The sequence below is a fragment of the Protomyctophum bolini genome (assembly GCF_963924005.1).
Source record: "Protomyctophum bolini genome assembly, chromosome: 7".
Taxonomy (NCBI): domain Eukaryota; kingdom Metazoa; phylum Chordata; class Actinopteri; order Myctophiformes; family Myctophidae; genus Protomyctophum; species Protomyctophum bolini.
Genome location: NC_137868.1, coordinates 17,149,098 through 17,169,632, shown reverse-complemented (window position 1 = coordinate 17,169,632; position 20,535 = coordinate 17,149,098). Strand labels below are relative to the sequence as shown.

Here is a 20,535-nt window from a genome sequence, read left to right as displayed (position 1 = left end):
TTCAACTTGTGTCTGTTTGTTGCGTCTCCCACACAGAGGACCAGGGTGAGAAGGAGAGTGTTCAGCAGAGTGCAGAGTTCTGCAGGAAGATCCTCAACCACGTCAATGAGGAGGTCAAGGTCATGGAGAACCTGCTGGTGAGACACCATGAGAACAGCACTGTTCATTTCGCCGACTAAAACTATGACCAAAAATGTTAAACTACCTTTTTTTCACTGACGAAAACTAAATAACTAACATTGAATGTGTTGACAATTTTGTCAACAAATAAAACATTTGACTAAAATGTTAGGGAGGGACTAGTGGAGAAGAGATCCAGTAGAACTTCTGTGTTTGGTTGCACTCGGGTGTTGCAAGATTCAATATCATAGGTAAAAAACTACAAAAAAATCCATAACACAGTCAAAATAAAATAAACGATCAGATCGAACAGATCTCGCGTTGAGTGCTTGTAGATCGGCTATTTCCAGAATGCAACCAAGAGTAAAATCAGCCATACGTCGCAACCAAGGCCTGCCACCCTTTTTTGTGGACGAAATCAAGTGTACATTTAGTAGACTAAAACTTGGCCTAAAACTTTTCAGATGACTAAAATATGACTAAAACTAAATGGAATTTTATTCAAAAGACTGACTAAACTAAATCAATATGTGCTGTCAACATTAACACTGACGTGCAGCAGATGACTCGACAGAACGACCGCACAGTGATTCAGCACCAAAGAAGCATACCCTGGAACACAATTTCATCAGCAACTACAGATCAATCACAAATGTGCCATTCTTTTCAAAACTCCCCGAAAAAGCAGCGACTCAGCAACTCATAGATCACCTTAAATTCAATAATCTGTATGCACCTCATCAATCCGGGTTCAGAAAATTCCACATCACAGAAACGGCTCTGCTACAAGGGGTAAAATAATTACTACTTGCCTCGGACTCTGGCTCAGTTTCAATACCGGCGCTCTTTAGACCTCAGTGCAACTTTCAATACAATTTATCACAACATTCTCTTAGATCACCTAGAAAGTTATATTGGTTTCTCTGGCACTGCCGTCTCCTCGTTTAGATCATCTGACAGATGTAACTTTGTTTTACTAACTAATTTAGGATACATATCTATTTAGCCTGTCTGTCATCAGCTGATAAAGTTAGAAGATCAAATATTGGATCTCATCAATAGATTCGATATATATAGAATAGAACGTAAAAAAAACGTAAAAAAAGAAAAATGTGTGTGTGTGTGTGTGTGTGTGTGTGTGTGTGTGTGTGTGTGTGTGTGTGTGTGTGTGTGTGTGTGTGTCAGACTGCCACAACAGCTGCGTTCGCTTCCCGCGTTCACGTGTCTTACTTGTTGTCTCATCTAGGCTTGACAATTATTGTAAAACCCTTTTCTCTGCCTTATCTAAATCAACCATTAGTAAATTACAACTTCTACAAAATCCTGCTGCTAGGATGTTGAGCAGGACTAGAAAATGTAAACTTATTACACTTGTTCATTTAAATACATGCTTGATCTGACTTCAAGATTCTCATTTTAACTTATTAAATATTACACACATTTTTACCACTTTTTATCACCTCTGGTTACCACCCATACCGGCTGTATCGTTGATAATAAAATGGCTCCTGATTATCTAAGAATAGTCAGGAAACTGCTCTCTCTTTTCAAGCTTCTCATCTCTGGATATATTCAGTTTCTATTGTTTATAACTTAAGACATTAGTCACATTACTGTCCACTCTTGGGATGAAAATGTAGTATTTTTAGGATGCAGAATGGAGTCCAGTGCATTGATATTGTGGCTTCTTAAGTTATCCTTGTTGTATTATGTAACAGTTTATAACTTTCCTCTTTCCTCTCCTCAGACTCTCAAGGATTACCAACGTAGATTGGACACATCAGGTCTCAGACCCAGTAATGAACTATATACAGAATACAGGGTAAGATTCTGGACAGTGTCGCTTGATCAAGCACTGGCTTTTCAGTTGTGGCATGCATGTTTTTATTTCCATATGTTATGTTTTAAGTCAACTTTAAGGACACTCCCTGACTTTAGACAAAGATTTTGTCAGGAAAGACAGAAAACATCGAAGGATCACAAAAGTCTTGCACAAAATGCACGCACAATGGGTGCAGAGGACAATGTGCAAGAGAGCAAAACCATAAATGATTAAAAACAATGATACGATATAAGAACAGTCAATCTAACACATTTGTGTTAGTCAGTGAATCAAATCCACAACCCTTTTTGTTTCCTTACAGCATTATCTCTTCCTATCAGAGGCTCATTTTCAGTTGTGACGTTCTCATTGTGTGTGTGCTCCTGTCATTCATCCCCATTCTGCTCGTTTTAGAAATCAATTTAACTCTGTGTTGTCAGAACATTGACCTGACCCAAAAGAAGATGATCTATGAAGGTCCGCTTACGTGGAGAGTCACCAAGGAGAAGGCTATAGGTAATCTTGCCGTATTATAATACTATATTATAATTATAATGTAAGTATTATTTTATTATCCACACAGCATCCATTCATATACAGTATTGTTCCTTCCTAGACCTTAGATCTGATCCAAGATTAGGTAATGATAATATAAAAGGAGCTGTTTTGGACATGGTTTTATGTATGGTACATGGTTTTATGTATGGTACATGGTTTACACCCGACAGCAACGATATATGAATGAGCCAGAAACCAGTTTATAACTTTTCTTTTTGGGTGTTATGATTAACACGATCAGCTATAACCCCTGTCGTTTCAGAGTGGCACTGCTGGATAAGTGTTAATCAATTGCTTCACTGTACTGGGTACGGGCAGCAACCAGAAGCCAAAGGAAGGGGAAAGCATAAACATAACAAGACATAAACATTTTGGGAGGTTGAAGGCCAGGCATACTGCAGAATTCTGGATCATTTGGAAATGGCTTCAGTGAGCATGCCAGGAGACATTTATTAATGATGGCATTAGAAAAAAGAAAAGAGAAAAACAGAAGGAAAAAATTAATAATACAATGGTTTTCATCCTCTTCTCTCCTCCCCTTCTCACTCTCTCTCTCTCAATCTCTCCGCCCACCTGCCTCCCCACCCCAGAGGTGGAGTGTGTCTTGTTAGGAGACCTCCTGGTGCTACTGCAGAGGCAGGATGACAAGATGGTGCTGAAGTGTCAGAGTAAAAGTAACATTGCAGTGCAGGAGGGTGGCAGACAGATGCTCAGCCCCATCATCAAGCTGGACTCTGTCTTTCTGAGAGAAGTAGCCACAGGTGGGACACGCACACATAGACACAAACGCCGAGTAGGATGCCATATATCCAGACACATGCTCTGCACACTCGTACAGAGCACAAACCCACACATAATCGCACACACCCACATCTATAGACACATACTGTACATAGCACGGACCTGCATGTAGACACACGCAGCACAGACCCACAACACGCACATATAGACAACACTGACACACAGTAGGGTGCAACTAACAATTTTCACAATGGATTAATCTGCAGTTAGTCTGCAGGTCAGTTTCAATTAGACCACAAAATAACAGTAAAACAACGCAAAGTTATGTGATAAGACATACACAATACTGTATAACATTTTTCATATTATATTGATTTACCGATTGTTTGATTAATGGTTTTACCACTATAGAATGCAATACTCTGTCTTCCTCACACACACACACACACACACACACACACACACACACACACTATATATACTAGACCAATTTGTCCTCTGTGTATCTGTCAGATCGTAAGGCCTTCTACGTGATCTTCACCTGGGAGAGCGGTGCTCAGATCTACGAGCTGGTGGCCCAGTCTATACAGGAGATGAAGGGGTGAGTGTGAAAGAGGAGTAGCATTAGGGTCTGATGCTCCACTTCATGTTCAAAATGGTATATAGCCTTTTTGTCAGGTCAAACCTAGACTGGAACTCACCTATGCTTTCTATGGCATAGGCAGGATCCGCCGGGAGACACTAGACACAGCTGCAGGACATGAGACAGAGACTAATTAATTAGAGCGACAGAGAGAGAGGAGTGTGTGTGTGTGTGTGTGTGTACGTGTGTGCATATCTGCGTCAATTTAACAAAGGTGCAGACGATCAGAAATCAGCAGAGAGAGACCGACCTTTGAGCTACTGTATGCCGTATTAACTTTTTTTAATTTTCTCCCTGGAAATGAATACATCTGTGTTTCCGAGGCTAGGTGAAACCTGACTAATGAAAGCTCATGAAATGTAGACGACCTAGTCATAGTCACCACCTAGTCATACTGAATGCCTAGTCCTGATTGGATGCCACACGCTGCCTAAGCCAATGGGAGTGTATTGCCTGCCTCCTAAGCTATGCCACACTGATTTCCGCACCGCAGCGAGCAAGCTTTACAACCGCAGCCTCGAAACGAAAACAGCTGCTAATGTTATGAGCTGGACAGCAGGAAAGCCACAACAAAACCATCATTGAACCACCTGACAAATATCACTATGTGATCATTTCTTGTTTTATTGGAACTGTAGGAGACTAGCCGTCTATACTGTAAGAGGGGCAGTGCATATTGTGATTGTCCAGAGATGATCTTGTAAACGGCTGCACAACTCGGGCCAAATGTTGTGTGCCCAATGTCAGTAGACCATGTTCTCTTTCACATGTTTTCTATTTTTAGAAATACTAACTTGAATTAATCTATAATGGAAGTATGCTAAAGTCTGTTAAATAGTATAGTAAATAAACTATTGCTTTGGATAAAAGCGCTATATATTAAATGCAACATTTACCATTTATAAACCAAGGACAGAGGATGTTGTCTAGTCTGTATACTTTTTATTTTGATTAATTACTGATTTGTAATACCGGTATTGATCATAAAAAATAAGCAATACATTTTAACAATACATTTTAGCAAGTTATTAAATAAAAACTTCAGGATGAATTGTACTCAACTTTTCGTGTATTCCTGTGTATGCGTGTGTGTCCGTGTAGCTGGACAGATTGTATAAAGAAAGCGGTGGACGAACTAAAGAAGAGTGGACTTCACCAGAAGTTGCCGCTGCCTCCTGGAGGACCCCCATTAAGTCCCTCAGTGTAAGTCTGTTGTGGTGTAATAATGTGGTGCGTTATGGTGAGAGGAAGGTCTCATTCATCACTTGCCAAATTCCCCACATCTCAAACATCTCCAGTGACCAGTCTGTTATCATCAAGTCATATCTTAAAAGTGACATTCCATACCAGCAGCAGTGGTCTTTAATTTATCTTGATGTGAAAACTAGAATTTCGCCCGGCTTCGCCGGGCTCATCCCAGTGTCGTTGCAGCGCAATATGGGAAGAAGGAATTTTCAGGAGTTGACAGAGTCCACTTCATGTTTCAGCTGTGTTTTTAAACTCAGTAGTGTGCCCTGCACACAGCGCACACTCGCAATTGCAGCTGGAGGGCGACGCGACACACACACACACACACACACACACACACACACACAGAGAGCGATGTGTGGATAAATCAGAGATTTGGGAAATGTGTTCTGAATGGGCCAGAATATATGTGTGTAGGCTGCAACAATGATTTCATAAAGTGTAGTTTAGTTTTGAACAGGCAACTAATGTAGTGATACACACACACACACAGAGCGATGTGTGGATAAATGACTGAGATTTGGGAAATGCGCACGCAAGCACATAATGCACGGCGTTACAGGATTATATAGGTCACGTGACACACACGGCTTCCACATTTCGCTTCATACTGGGTGAAAGTGTCCTTCCAAAAATTATATTTTCGCTCGAAATTCTTATTCACAATGACATTGAGTTGAGGTGTTGTTTTTTGGGTAATTGTTGCATAAGCGCTATTTCGCACAGGAGTCCCGTGAGGCGGGCAATCTCCCTCCCCTCCCCTGTGTCTGAAGCAGCTAGCATGGAAGCTATATGGAACCTTTCCGTCCGAGTGCACACAACCATGCCGTTATCCACGCGTCCATCCGATAGCTTTTAATGTAAATGTCCCATCCACTGAGCAAAAGCGATATAAGCGCCTTATTCATTCACACACACACACACACACACACACATGCACGCACGCACACACACGGTCGCCTGCAGACCCAGCTCCGAGTCCCAGCGAGTGCTGCTGCTGCAAGCAGTGAGTGTAACAGAGCTGGTGACGTAAGAGGCAGGCAGTGTTGCCAGGTTTGCGAATTGTAAGCGAGTTGTAGTGTATGTAAGTAGCGTGGTTTAAAGGGCTTGTTTGTGGGCTGGTTGGGCTTGTTTCTGACCGTGTTGGGGCAGCAGTGATTCCGTGTTCCGTGTAGGAATGTTTCATAAAAGTATTATTTGCAGAGTAAATAAGACACTTGAAGGGCTAAAAAATAGCTGCTGCAGCAGCTGCTGCTGTCATGAAAACGCAAGTTTCTGTCCCAGAAGCTCACGTTAGGTCTGCGCACACTGTACGTTGCTATGGCAAGCTGTCATCAAATGCTGCTAACGTTGTGGTCAGCACTGTTAGCATGTGTGCTATCAGGCAAAAGCTGAGATAGATATAAAACTACTGGCCAAAATGTCATACAAAACACAAAACCTAAATTCGGAATGTTATTGTGACCTACAGACCATCATGATTTGCTTGCTGGACCTATAATTAATTTATTTGCATTAAATTGCCACTCGCCCATATAAATAAAAAGCAAGATGGCTGGCGATTGCGAGCTGAGAGACGGAGAAAATAGTGACGTGTGAGCCGGGGGCGGGCCTCTGACAACAGCATGAACACAGGGCAGTGTTGCCAGGTTTGCGAATTGTAAGCGAGTTGTAGTGTGTGTAAATAGCGTGGTTGTGGCCTTGTTTCTGCCCCTGTTGGGGCAACAGAACATGTAGACCAGTTTCTGTCCACCGCTTTTGGCCACGTGACCAACTTGACAAATGTTAAATTAGATGATGATGAATGATGATTGCTAAATGAACTAATCCGGCTATACTACCATTATGTCCCTTATATTTGGAATAATTGATGTCCTTTCTCTCATCCCTCAATCTTTTATTTCTTTTGTTTCTCTCTCAGGCTCTCTGTCCCCATGAGTCCCACTGAGAATGGAGGGTTGAAGAGCACCAGTGGTGAGTGAGAGTTCCCATATTTCATCAGCGGAGCACTATCGATTTGCAAACCACATTCAGTGTTATTACTATGCATGGTTAAAGGCCACAACCTGCCTTAAAGCTGCTGCTTGTCCGCAGATCGAGATAAGGATGGCCTGACTGATGACAATTCGACCAACACCCGTCATCTGCTAATCGACTACCTGTCGGAAAAAGGCTTCGACCTGATTGGCCACACCAACAGTGACCAGGAGAAGGTGGCCAACTGCGCATTGGATGAAGGTTACCGTTTTATAACTTTCTTTCTTTCAATCTTTCTTTCTGTCCATTTCATGAAGACAGATGCTGAGATCACATCCACCTAATCTGACTCTTGCTCCAACCCCACAGTCATGTCGCTGAAAAGGCTACTGGTCACCAGCATCAGCCTATCTGACGACATCCAACTAGATGAGAATGGAAGGGAGGGACCCGAGAGGACAGACCAAGACACCGATGGCAGTCAGTCAACAGGTAACAGTTACTGCAGTTGTAAGAAGTTATTCAAAATGAAACATCAACCACTCAAGCAAAGAGGAAATCCCTCCCCTCCCATCCATTTGTCCCGGGAAACCTAGTCTTGGACAAGCGCCCAATGTTACCACCTGTCCTGGGTGCAAATCTAGGTTACATTAAGGGATTCCTTTCTTTGAGCAGCATAGATGTTTGATTTCCCACATGGGAAAATCCAAGGGTTGGAATCCAGGGAGTTACACCACATCTTATCTTAATATTTATTTTATTTGTATAATTATTATCTTTTCATATACCAAAACTAATATGTACTTGCTTTAAGTTATTTTTTTTATTATTATTTTTTTTACGAATCTTACCGTCCATTACCTGATCTTATTTATACAATTTTGGACAAACATATTCCTTCAGCCAGACAGACTCATTATTCTGGGCTATTTTGAGGTTACGCTTTTTATGTCAGTCGTTCACATTCCGTCTGTTTTGCAGAAGAGAGGCAAAGCAGTGACAGTGGCGCAAGAGCGAACGATATTGCAGACGGGACGGAGGATGGTGGGATCAGTGCTCCCCTGGTGTTGTCCAAGGAGAGGATGGAAGAGGTCCGCAAGAGGCTTCAGAGTCTGGAGGAACAACTGACAAGACTTCAGGTGAGAGCCCCCATCCCTTAAATAAACAACAGTGAATAAGCAATCCCCAAGACAGAAAATAGGGAATCGAAGTGTAAAAAGAGAGGGATAAAACCGGAAAAGAGAGCATGTACTCTAGTGAGGTAACAGTAAAGACAGATAGAATGACGAGAGATAAGTACTGAGTGGAAAAAGATGCGGAGGACTTAACCACTTGACCCCAAATACTTTTTTGACTGTTGTCTCCCAGGGCGCTATACTTAGTCTGTTTCTTTTTCGGCCCTACACCAAATGTCGTGGCAGATTCTAGCTGATCTACAAGCTCACACAACGCATCACGCTCACACGCTGCGACTCTGGGCATGTAGATCGGCTATCTTCGCTGAATGTTCGCCCCAAATTAGGGACGAGATAGGGCTCATGTTGTATAAGTGACAATTGGCGAGGGGATGATTTGAGTGAGATGTGAGCCTGGCAATATTTTGTGGACAGATGGACTGCGAGAAATGCCACAAAGGAGAAGGTAAAGAACAAGAAAACCACTTAACCACTGCTGTTACTGGCTGGCTGAAAATTGCCTTTTAAAATTGGACTTCTCTGACAATGGCCATTATGTTCTCGTCCTGCAATGGGATGTGTCAGAAAGACGGCAAGAGGGGATGATAAGGGTATCAGGTGGTGTCTGTGTATGTGTCGTTGTTAAAGCAAGGTAGATTGTGTGTGTGTGTGTATGTGTGTGTGTGTGTGTGTGTGTGTGTGTGTGTGCGCCTGCCTATCGAGGTTGGCACATGTGTCCCAGGGTACTGAGAGACGTGTTATTGATCCGTGTTTCAGACTGTTGAAGAGGCACACCACAGACTGCAGGAAGCACTCTCCAAGTTCTCCCTGGAGGGGGGCAACTTGCAATGAGAGACCAGCACGCCCCCTGCTGACCACCAGGTGCAGGTGAGACATCATATAACACATATCTAGACATGTGTAATTAGTATTCACCAGAATGTGTCTAGAATACTGTACAATTTAGGCATTTAGTAGACCCTCTTAATCCAGAGCGATTCACAATTAGCATAGCAGTTCTCTTTGGTTAACTTGTTGGAGTCCCAACACAAACCTCTGCAGTCAAATAAGATTAGGGTTTAGATGCCACAACAATGGCTTGTTATGCATCTTGCAGACCAATGCAAGAGTTTTGCACTTGCTATTTTATTATAACTTAGTGCTTCGTCGTCTTTCCCAATTCCGATCACTGCAGGTTCTAGAGTCGCTGTTTGACTGTCCGGATAAATTCCCCCGTTTCCTCAAACACTCGTATGCCATGCCTGGATTCTCGCTGAATCTGCAGCCGGTCGTAACCCAGCAAGACATCTCTGCCAGCCCGAGGGGGAGGGCTCAGTCCGCAGTGCAGCGGTTCACTAATGAAACATGGGAGCTGTGTGTTTGTGTGTGCGCGCGCGTGCGTGTGTGTGTGTGTGTGTGTCTGTATGCACATGCGTGCAAGCATGCATGCAATACACAGATGAGAGATGTCCCCTTTTTATGTGGGAGACACATTTAAGAAGAGAAAAAGGGTGCCAAAAATTGAGCAATATTTTGCTGTGAGAAAGATGCTGCCTAATTAAAATTGTAGTGACTGTGATAACACACATACACACACCGGAGATATGCATGTGAGAAAATTCATACAATTCATATGTATGCATGCCAAGTTATACCTGATTTGAACCCTTTAGGGGGCATGGTCGAGTTTTATGCTATACCAAAATGCTACTGCAAATTAGTAAGTATTTGTTTCTATCCTATGCCAAAGCCAAAGTACAGCAGAAATGCACTTTCTCTTACGATCAAATGCAATTGGACGCACACTGTTTCCCAACATTTATTTTTGCAATATTTATTAGTTTTATCTATCTGTTCAGTTTATATATTTTGTGTGCATTATGTAGCCGGTCCTTCTCAGTGAGAGGAAATGTGTGCATGGTAGCATGTGTGTGTATGTGTGTTACAATAGTGTTTAAGGTAGTGAAACTGATTTGTTTCACAAGTTACCTTACTGTAATTAGATGAAATTAGAAACATATTATATATATATATATAACGTATGTTATATAACAAACATATATATATATATTTATATATATATATATATATATATATATATAGTGTTTAGAGTCTTGTTTGCGTTGACTGCTTTTATTTATTCCTCTTGAGTCCTGTTGAGTCAATTGCCTGCCTTTCTGGAGTGACACCATTGTAGCACTGAGAGCGAGAGAGAAAGATGGCAGAGGAAGAAAAACAGACGGTATCTTAGGTGCACAGCAGAAGAGTGGGGAAGAGTAGGAAAATGACATTTAACTTGTTATGCTTTTCAGTAGCAAATCTGTTACATTTGGCAAGTATAAATTAGCCATGAAAAAATAGAGAAAAACATTCTATTGTTTTGATTCATGTGAGGCCAATCTGAGAATGTGTGGAACCTAGCGAGGTATTAGAAAGATGTGTTGATTTCGTTGACTAAAAGTGAGCTTGTAGATCGGCTATTTTCAGCATTCAACCAAGCGTAAAATCAACCATTACAACGGCATCAAGGCCTGCCAAAATACACTTTAGGCGACTAAATCAACTGTAGATTTAGTTGACTAAAATCCTATGATATTTAGTTGACTAAAAGTAAGACATTACAAATGACTAAAATATAAATGTAAAAACCGGAGGGCTACAGTGGTTGACAAAAGGGGGTGACTGTAACTGCCAATGATAGCCGAGCCTGTTTTGATTCGGCAACTGTCAACTCTTTCATCACAATCATTCATGGCTTAACCAATTTAGACCTGGGAACAAATCTTTTCTAAATCAGAAAACGGTTTTCTGAAAAACCCTATGTTTCGTTCTCAAACATTTTGACATTCATGACATTTCATGACAATGACCCCCAAGAATATATGGATTTGTCCTCCGACCCCCTTCTGAAAATATGTTGTTCCAGGGGAAGCAAAGAAGCAAAGATATGAGTTAAACACGTTCGCTCTGAAAGAATATATATTCAAAGATTTGTGACACGTTTCCAAGATTTTGCAAAAATAGCTAGCTAAATTATATCATGCTTAAAACACCAAAAGGGGTTCCCATCCTGAATGGGTTTTAAGCTTGATGTATACTTCATTATGCGCTGTGCCGCTCGCCAGTAATAGCAGATGTACATAATCAAGTCTATGGCTCCCTAGCCAAATCTGGGAATTGGAATGAAATGTGGTTACAACTTGTATAATTACGCTAATAATAATGTATTTGTCAAAAAAAAACAAGAAAAAAAAAGAAAAAAATTACATATTTAATAGTAGCAATATTTCTATCAAAATTGGACCCCTTTGTTTCCTCTTTTTTGCATTGAACCATAGATATGCACACAGGACCAAAGACATTTACCATTTGAGCCTCATACTAGCTTTTAACCATGTTGTCCCTATTTTGGGCAACTTTTCAAAACATTTAGAGTTCCTTTGAAAGAAATGTGTGAAAATAGCCCATGTACAAGCTCACAACGGGTCATGATATGAGTTGTGAGCTTGCAGATCGGCTATTTTTGTAAGACAAAGTATATAGGGCTTAACTGGTTAATGTTGTTAGGACTCGGCTCACATTAGCTTTTTTGACATTAGCGTGTCACATTACTTGATGCTGATTTGAGAGTGGTGACTGTATAAGCAGTAGCCAAACTTCCAGTTGGTGGCTTTAACATTTCCTCTCTAAATTCCAATATGTGACTGTGTTATTGAGTTTATTGCCACAATAATCCCTCTTAAACCTCAGTATAAAATTATGCATATTGAGTCACCCAAGTGACAGAAGTTCACAGTGGAAGTTTATTGTCAACTACACTGACAGTCAGAAGGTTACAGTAGGATATAATCATTGACATATTATTAAATGTGTTCAGAATTGTGCCAAAGTAGGTAAACATGAAGGTTAATAATCAGATTGTGTCTAGCACTGTCACGGCACTTGATTTATTACCAACTACCCAGGCTCAGAGAGGAAATTGCAGACTGCTAAAATTCCAAAAATAATGCCTGTCATTACACAAAAGCACATTTTGTATTTCAGCAAAGTTGCAGAAGTTCGTCTCCAGCAATGGCAAAAAGGTCTCCAACAATAATGAATGCAGAAATAAAATGTATAGCATATAATCTGCATATATCCGGCCAGGCCAGTTTAACTGCAACACGTACTGTACAGAACTAGACAATAGGCCCGTGCACACTGTTATGGGTTTTGTGTGCACACTATGCACGCATAACACCTCTGGTATTGAGATACCAGCAACAAACTGCTCCAGTTCCAGGAAGAGACACATGGAAATGGGAACAAAGGGGATCTCATTCTCCTGGAGTCAGATAAGGATACTGAGTTCAATGTTGTTTTTTTTGGGGGGGTGGGATTTGGTGGTGGGGAAACTATTGGCCACTCTTATACTCTCCAGTACTGTAATAACGTGATTGCTTTGAAAAAATGTTTGGACACACAATGTTCCAAGCAGACAGTGACGATATGCAAACTCATTTATGCTGCCTTGGCAACAGCAGCACAGACCCCACCACCACCCACCTACTACCACCATCAATCTACAGTAGACTCTCTTAACCCTCGGTATAAAAGGATGCATATTGAGATGCTGGCAGTCACCCAAGCGATAGAAGTTACTTGTGGAAGGTTAATGGTTGTGTTTGAGCATCACTGCCTTGTTCTTGCTGTCTAGTCTATATTTAAACTTTTGTCCCCCTTCTCCTCAGATTTCAATCATGTTTGTATTAATCCTGTCTTCCTCACAAAAGTATATAAATGTTGCATTGTAGGAAAAAGGACATGGTGAGTGCTTAATAAATGTCTTGGCTGCACGCACATAATCCTGATCACAGCCTTTCACCTCCTTAGCCAAGTCTGATCACGTTTTCATGTCGCACAATTTTACTGTATGTTAATGTATGTTTGATTTGCTTGAATGGTTTGGGGAGGTTTTTTCTAAAAAGATTGTAATTGTAATTCTGTCCTATGCATTCACCAATAATGGGGAGGCTTGAACACTTTTTGGCACAATTACACATGAATGTACCTTAGCCTAACTATTCTGGTGCATTATTACAGTGGCAACTTGTTTTTCCTAAACCAGTTGGCCACCTAGCCTGTATATGGTTAAAGTGGTAATCTGGAGGAAGGATTTCTCCCCATTGAACTGGAGTGATCACTAAGTAAAGTCTTACCTCCACTCAACTACTGGGGTGAAAGACTACACACGTACTGTATCTCTCTCGTGCTCTCTCCCCTCCATCCTCCTGCCTTTCCTTCTCTGGCTTTTCCTCATGTATCTATAACAAAATACATAGATGTATAGAAAATGTATTTATAGAACAGTGCCTTGTTCCAACGATCAAGCTGCTTTTGTTTGTTGTCTTTCCAAAGTGCTCTTGAGTCTACAAACAAACACTGTTTTTAGTTTTAGGTTTTTTTGGCGGGGGTAGGAGGGGGTGGGGTTGCTTTTCACATGATGGGGACCATGAAATTGACCCAGGAGAGAGAGAATAAAGGAGTCTATCGCAGTTTAACTCTTTACTGGCTCTAGAGAAAGTTGGGGGTAGCCTATAGGCCTACTCTCAGCGTTTGTGTCCACCTCTGTACCTGCAATGTTATTTGAACCCTCAGCCGTGCCGTACAAACCTCGCTCCCACCCAACATTTTGTATAGAAAAGGCTCTGGTCGATGTTACGCAGGAATTCTGTCATCTTGTTTATAAACCTAATTATGCAAGAACTATACTGTGTATTTGGGCTTTGATTTTTTTTTTATTGTGCTAGAGGGTTTTTTAATTATGTAAACTTCAGAAGGATGGTGGTACGTTCTCTTATTTTCATTTTTTTTATTTTTAATAAATGGGGTAGACAAATTGCTGTCTTGTCATTTTGTCTAGGTACTAATTGATTTGGTTGAAGAAGGATTTCGACTGTATTCATGTTAGTCTTCAGTTTATTTGCATAATGATGAACCATGGTGATGAAAATGCACAGAGTAAATAAAACTGACGCACAAGAAACACATTAATCATTTGAATGTAGATGAGATACGAAACTAATCCCACTTCAAATCAAACGAAAATAAGTAAAACTTATCAAATTAATATAAAATTATAGAAGTTGTGTACACTGAGTGTAGAATTATACATTTGTTTTTATGGATATGGATTAGAATGGCTTCTCTGTGATCATCTCTGGACTGTATTGGAACAATTGTTGGTAATGAGAAAAGTATCACTTGCCAGGCCATAGATATTAGTCTGGACATTTGGTGTGGAAGATTTATTTCCAAGGTGCAAACGGATTCCAACGTCACAGCTAAAAAGTCTCCCTTTGAATAGTGGGCTCTGATTGGTCACAACTCTGGGGTGAGCGAAATGTAATTCATTTCAAACTGAGCAGTGCCAGACGAATCTCCCAAGGGATTTTCTTTCTGTGGCAGATTCGTCTCCTAGGCAAGGCCTGTCTTTGGTAAATGGTGCATTATATAGCGCCTTTATCCAAGGCGCTTTACAGAGATTGTGCATTACAGTCACCCATTCATACACCGATGCCGGGGGAAACCATGCAAGGCACCAACCTGCACATCAGGGTCTTGCTCAAGGACACGTCAACACTAAAGCCCTGACCACACCAAAGGGTCACCACCATGCAACTCCGGGTCCAAACGGTTGCAAGGAGTTAACGCTAAAACCGTCTTGGCCCTTTGGTGTGGTTTGGGCCATTGAATTCCATACGTTGAATCACTAGGGTCAGCGTGCAACAAGACACATCACACCGCAGGGACGATAAAAAGCCACCTTGACCCTTTGGTGTGGTTAGGGCTTTCTCTGGGGGAGCCCGGGTTCGAATCCGGTCACTCTACCCCTGAGCCACTGCCGCCCCTTTGCACTTGAAATATTCAGTAAGGTTTCTCTTAATTAAGCTATGTCTGTGGTGGGCCTGGTGACTGCTATACAGTAGTCTATTATTCCCCAGGTATAGTTGACTGCTCCTAATGTCCCCGGTTTAATAAGGCAGCCATTCTTTGGATCCCCAACATTAGAGTTGATATACACCATTGTTATGTATATGGTCTGGAGTAGGACGTTACTCCACCTGCTCTTATCAGCTGCAGCTCTGTACAGTATTTCCCACTTCAGTTTTATGCAAATCGGTGACTGCTGAAAGTAATTGAAGCATACATCCTGATTCCTGACAGAGAAAAAAACCCCAGAAGATGCTGGTCTTATCAGTGAAACAACAGTCAAGTCTTGACAACACTGTATGGAACAACATTGGCACCGTTACAAGAACTTGTTTTTGCAATTTATTTTGGATTCGTGAAGGAAATGGTGCCAGTTACACTCTTTGTCCTATGGAGCTTTGTTGGTGAGTTTGACAATATATTTTCAAGGTATTGGATACTTTTCACCACCCCTTATAGGCTAAAGCTGTAACTAGACTTTGAATTTGTTTGGAATCTCCGGATGGCTATCTATCTTACAAAGACAAACTGCAAAACAACGTTTATCTTTTGCAGTTTGTCTTTGTAAGTTAGCCATTTATATAAGTCTGTGTGCCAAAACGTCCCTTTCTACATTTAGCTTCATTTAGAGCTCTGCTCCAGTGAAGCTGATCTCCTGTCATAGCAGATGGGCTTGTTATCTCCATCTGTGGGACTTCTGATAATAATCTTATAGTGTTTTGGACCAGTGGTGACAGACTCAGTAACAAAGTAAATGTACTTAAGTACTGTATGCTGTACAAATATTGAGTATTTGCACTCCACTACATTTCCAAGACAAATATTGTACTACATTTCTAGAAATGGAAAACATACATTATGAATGAACCACTTAAGCCCTATTGCAAATTTGGTGTAAATAGCCAATACACAAGCTCACAACGTGTAGTAGATTAATTATGTTATTAAGTAATTTTTAAAATAAAGTACTCCAGTTCTCTCAAGTACAAATCTGACAGAGCAACATGCACTTACAGTAGTTGAATAATATTTGTATATATAAGGCTATACTTTGCCTATACTGTGGTTGTGTACTTTGTCATCCTTACTCTCTCTAGTGGTTGCCTGTGGTGACCGCATCCAGGTGATGCTGGAGGCTGACAGGCCCTCTCTGAGGGTGGAGCTCACACACACTGCCAAGCTGCAGTGCTGCTACACAGTCACTGGGGGTGATGTGGACTACAGTTGGTTCAGGAGGATTCACACGGCTAACGGTACCACCACCATGGGTCCACAGAAAGTAGTTCCGTCAGACCACCGGGTGACTATGGAGCAGGGGCAGATATCAGCTTCTGGGTTCCAGTGTCGTCTCCTCACCCTCACGGAGGTGCAGTTCAATGATAGCGGGCTGTACCAGTGTTTTCTCAACCACAGTGCCCTGCAGGACTATGTGTTCACCCACGGCACCTTCCTGCAGGTCTCCAGTGAGTTTCTGTGTGTGATACTTTTTCGGTTTATGGTGATATAGGCAGGGAGGGTGATTTATCCTTGGGTATCCACACTTTTCCTGGGCTGTGTGTGCTCCAGTTCCTGTTGATTTCATTGGATATCATTGGTCATCTGACCAGTTTCATTGGCTTTCATTGGATCAAATCGACAGGAACTGGAGCACACACAGCCCAGGAAAAGTGTGGATACCTGTGTGGGGCAATTCACAAACAACAGTTCATGTTTAGTACAGTGACTTGGCAAGGCATTTTTAAGAATTCGACATTTACAGACTACAGTTGGAAATGTCTCTTTAGTATTCATTAACATTGAATTGACAAAATTAAATTCCAACGTTTTATGTTTTAAACCGAGCGCCTAACACAAAGGTTTGTTGCACTGAAGGAGAATAACTGAGTGCTTCAGACAGTGCACTTTCACTGATGAAGTCCCTTTACCATGAAGGAGCCATGGTTTAATCTCAATAATGGCTCATTGTTTTCCTTTTAAATCTTTCGGATTTCATAGCAGCATAATTATTCTGCCGTAAAAATCTTGCTTTCCACCCCAGGGCCAATGGAGAAGACTCTGAACATCAGTGAAAATGCCAAGAACAACATTCTGACCGTCGAAGGAATCTTGCTTTTACTGTGTGTGCTTCTACCTGGGACCAAACTGCTCTACAAGGTCAGAGGGCAACATCACAATTTGGCGCCAAAGACAATATGAGTATGACCATATGTACACACAGAGACGTGGTGCATTTATAGATAGATAATTGCATGTGTGTGCTCGACGCTCATAAATCAGTATATCAGTTCATATAAAAAAGAGTTTAATATGAGAGGTTGGATAAAGTAAGAACTGCATTTCGGTAACCATCTGTGAGATAAGAATATCAGTGGTTCTCTAGCTTTTCTGAACTCTAGACAGGACCACTAGCATATTTCAGATTAATAATGACCAATAAGGGCTTGATATATTTTTTGTGCGTACAAACAAATCGTAGTATCGTGCAACAAACTGCTAATTTCCCAGCCTTTCCCCCACACTCACACACATTCAAATGTATTTTTTATGGACTTATTTAAACATTTTAATACATTTAACAATTTAACATTTAACATTATACATTTATGTATTTCCATAAAACATTTTCCAGACCTAATTATACCATGGACCACTAGTCTGTGGACTATTGGTTGAGAAAGAGTGGGACAACAAGTGTCACCTATAGTCCACATCCCCACCCAACACAACAGTGGTCCCTCGGTTGATTCTTAGTCAGGGTGGTGGTCCCTGGTTCACAATCAGTTGAAAACCCCTGATTTAGCTGGAGATCCCCCTCACTTTGAGAACCTATATGGATTGTTGTTAGACATCATAAGATCAGGCTAATATACCAGTTGCGTTGCCCAACAGTAGCATAGCAATGGAATGAATGTGGTGACACTGGTGAGCTGGAACAGTGATGCAAGAATGGAAAAAAGGTTCTCTGCATAAAATTTGAAAATAGTGAGAGAAGTATGGGTGTGGTCCTCCCTCCTGTACTAAGGTTGTAATTAAAACAATGTGTAACATTAAAAAAAGTTGTATTTGTTGAGTGTCATGTCAAATATAATAAGGCTATAGGGAACTACTGTTGAAAGTTAGTGCACGCTATTATTGATTAATAGCATACTGCAGTTGATTTCCTGAATTGCTTAACAATTGCAATACAAAGGTTTCATATCAAGCCTGTCAACATACATACATGAACTCTGTGTCACTGTATTTACCAGAATTACCACATTTATCTGCATGGGAAGCAGGGTTAATTTCCAGTTCACTGACTTCCTCTTCTCTCTCTCTCCTTTTTTAGGCAAAGAAAGTTAACGAACTGAACAAGAAGAAGAAGTTAAAAGAGGAGGAGAACATATATGAGGTCAGTCAGTTGCATATTAAATCAACCATTCCCTCACAGCAAATCCGGAGTGTTAATATGAGAGGGGGTCCATAACTCTGAGAGGGATGCAGTTGACCCACTGGTCAATTTTTACATTCGCAGACTTTAATTAACACTCCAGAATTTGCTGTGCTGACTCTGTCATTATTTCTCCTGCCAAAACACAGGTCATGCAGGGGGGATGTTTTATTGCTGTGTCTATGCAAGGAGAACATAATAACGCAGGGTAGTGCTGGGCAATTATAATCTCACTGAAAGCAACACTGTATAGAAATATTATGTATAATGTATAAAATTATGTATAAAATGATGTTATCTTCTGTGGAATGTGGATCAATTCCAACTAATGGGGTGTGGGTGGGTGTGTCATCATCGCTGATCAATATTTCTTATCTAGTCTCTAATGTGTATTTATAGGATGATGATTTTGTATTTTTTGTTTATCCCATGCCTATTTCCTTATTAAATTATCCATTCAGCATTTTTTTGTATGTGAAAATGTCTGTTCTGATGTCCATCCATGACATTGTCTATAATTTAAGTGTTTGATGGTCTATTTATTTTCTATTTGATGATTGCAATTTTATTCATTACCATCCCAGGGGCTGAACCTGGAGGAGTGCGATGCGGCATATGACCAGATCCAACGCTCCGAGGGTCCCTACCAGGACGTAGGTTTAAGCAACATCATCGAGGAGGAAGAAGAGATCCAACTTTACTAGAAAACTCTTGTGAACGATGATATTGAAATTTGAATGATTGAGAAAGTCTGAATTACACTTCATGGTACGACAGTTGAATTAAAGCCTTTTAAAACTATTTGTTTTCATGAGTAGGCTATCTCAACAAGATTCCTATACAGGATCAGCATCTTGCAATGGGTCTGGTCCACAAGATTCGCTACACCACCATAGGCGGCGGGTGAGTTTTACCTTTGGGTAGGCTACAGAATTGCGTTTGGGGGAGGACTCTCGCGGCCGAGCGAAGCGAGGCCGCCGCCGCGGATTTATTTATTTATTTATTTCCCAGATGGTCTAAAAAGGAGTTATTTAGCATACTTTTACCAATGAATTAGCCTATACACAGACAACGACTTTTGGACGTCTTTTTCTCAAGTCTCGAGTCAGTCAGTACTCAGTGTAGATTACCCGGCGGTGTTGCTGCCCCTCCGGGAGTCGCGGCTCATGGCTCTACAGACGGCACAGAGACAGCAGTCACTCCGCTGAACGTGTCAGTGTTGCTGCAGTGGTGTGAACTGTGAACCGTGCAGCCTAGGCACTGGTGAACACCACCATGATACCCATGTACCTGTCTAAATACTTCCTTAATGTTAAAGTTCCCACCCACAACACCAGAGGGAGTTCAACAAAACATGTGCAACCCAGATTTTGCACAAACAAGGGACTAAATTAATTTCACTCCTATGCCACCAAAATGTTATTCTTTCTTCCAGGAAATAAAACGTCTGGGTTTCCGAGGCTACCAAAATGTGGAACGCCCTACCAACAGCCATTAAGACATGCAAATCCCTTGACTCCTTCAAAACCGCTCTTAAAGGGCACCTACGGACGGCTGCAATTTGAAACTGGCCCCGTAAAATCTGAATCCCCACAACCCCCTTTCCCCCTTATGTATTGTGTTTCTTTTCCCTTTTTACCTACAAGATTTCCTGTTTTTAAATGTTCAGATAAATTGAAAATGGTGGACCCTGTTACTTGTAAACAAGTGTAATGCTTTATTAGTGTCCGTGTGTCGTCCACAGTAACAGTCTGAATTGAGTTGTGCTTTTCATGTGAAATGTACCTATTCTGCAAACTGTTAATAAATACTTCAATCAAACAATCTTAATCAAGCAATCAATTTTGTT

The 20,535-nt window shown here is 41.2% G+C and overlaps 2 protein-coding genes across 7 annotated transcripts in view; both read left to right on the top strand.

Annotated features, from left to right (window-relative positions):
* Nucleotides 1–13,250, top strand: part of arhgef1 (Rho guanine nucleotide exchange factor (GEF) 1) — a 56,845-nt gene extending 43,595 nt beyond the window's left edge. For all 6 annotated transcript variants that reach the window (XM_080767704.1, XM_080767705.1, XM_080767703.1 and 3 more), the window contains 12 exons: nucleotides 37–137; nucleotides 1,868–1,942; nucleotides 2,383–2,458; nucleotides 3,091–3,261; nucleotides 3,755–3,842; nucleotides 4,986–5,087; nucleotides 7,054–7,106; nucleotides 7,227–7,370; nucleotides 7,479–7,601; nucleotides 8,091–8,248; nucleotides 9,062–9,166; nucleotides 9,470–13,250. In XM_080767704.1, coding sequence (XP_080623830.1) covers nucleotides 37–137; nucleotides 1,868–1,942; nucleotides 2,383–2,458; nucleotides 3,091–3,261; nucleotides 3,755–3,842; nucleotides 4,986–5,087; nucleotides 7,054–7,106; nucleotides 7,227–7,370; nucleotides 7,479–7,601; nucleotides 8,091–8,248; nucleotides 9,062–9,136 — 1,166 coding nt within the window. In that variant the 3' untranslated portion in view covers nucleotides 9,137–9,166; nucleotides 9,470–13,250. The remainder of the gene's footprint in view (nucleotides 1–36; nucleotides 138–1,867; nucleotides 1,943–2,382; nucleotides 2,459–3,090; nucleotides 3,262–3,754; nucleotides 3,843–4,985; nucleotides 5,088–7,053; nucleotides 7,107–7,226; nucleotides 7,371–7,478; nucleotides 7,602–8,090; nucleotides 8,249–9,061; nucleotides 9,167–9,469) is intronic.
* A 2,370-nt stretch (nucleotides 13,251–15,620) lies between these two features.
* Nucleotides 15,621–19,507, top strand: cd79a (CD79a molecule, immunoglobulin-associated alpha; the record flags this gene model as incomplete). The annotated part of the gene is made up of 5 exons (XM_080768205.1): nucleotides 15,621–15,660; nucleotides 16,354–16,719; nucleotides 17,295–17,410; nucleotides 18,585–18,647; nucleotides 19,271–19,507. The coding sequence occupies 5 exons, from the start codon at nucleotides 15,621–15,623 to the stop codon at nucleotides 19,388–19,390; spliced, it is 705 nt and encodes a 234-aa protein (XP_080624331.1). The 3' UTR covers nucleotides 19,391–19,507.
* Nucleotides 19,508–20,535: the final 1,028 nt, after the last annotated feature.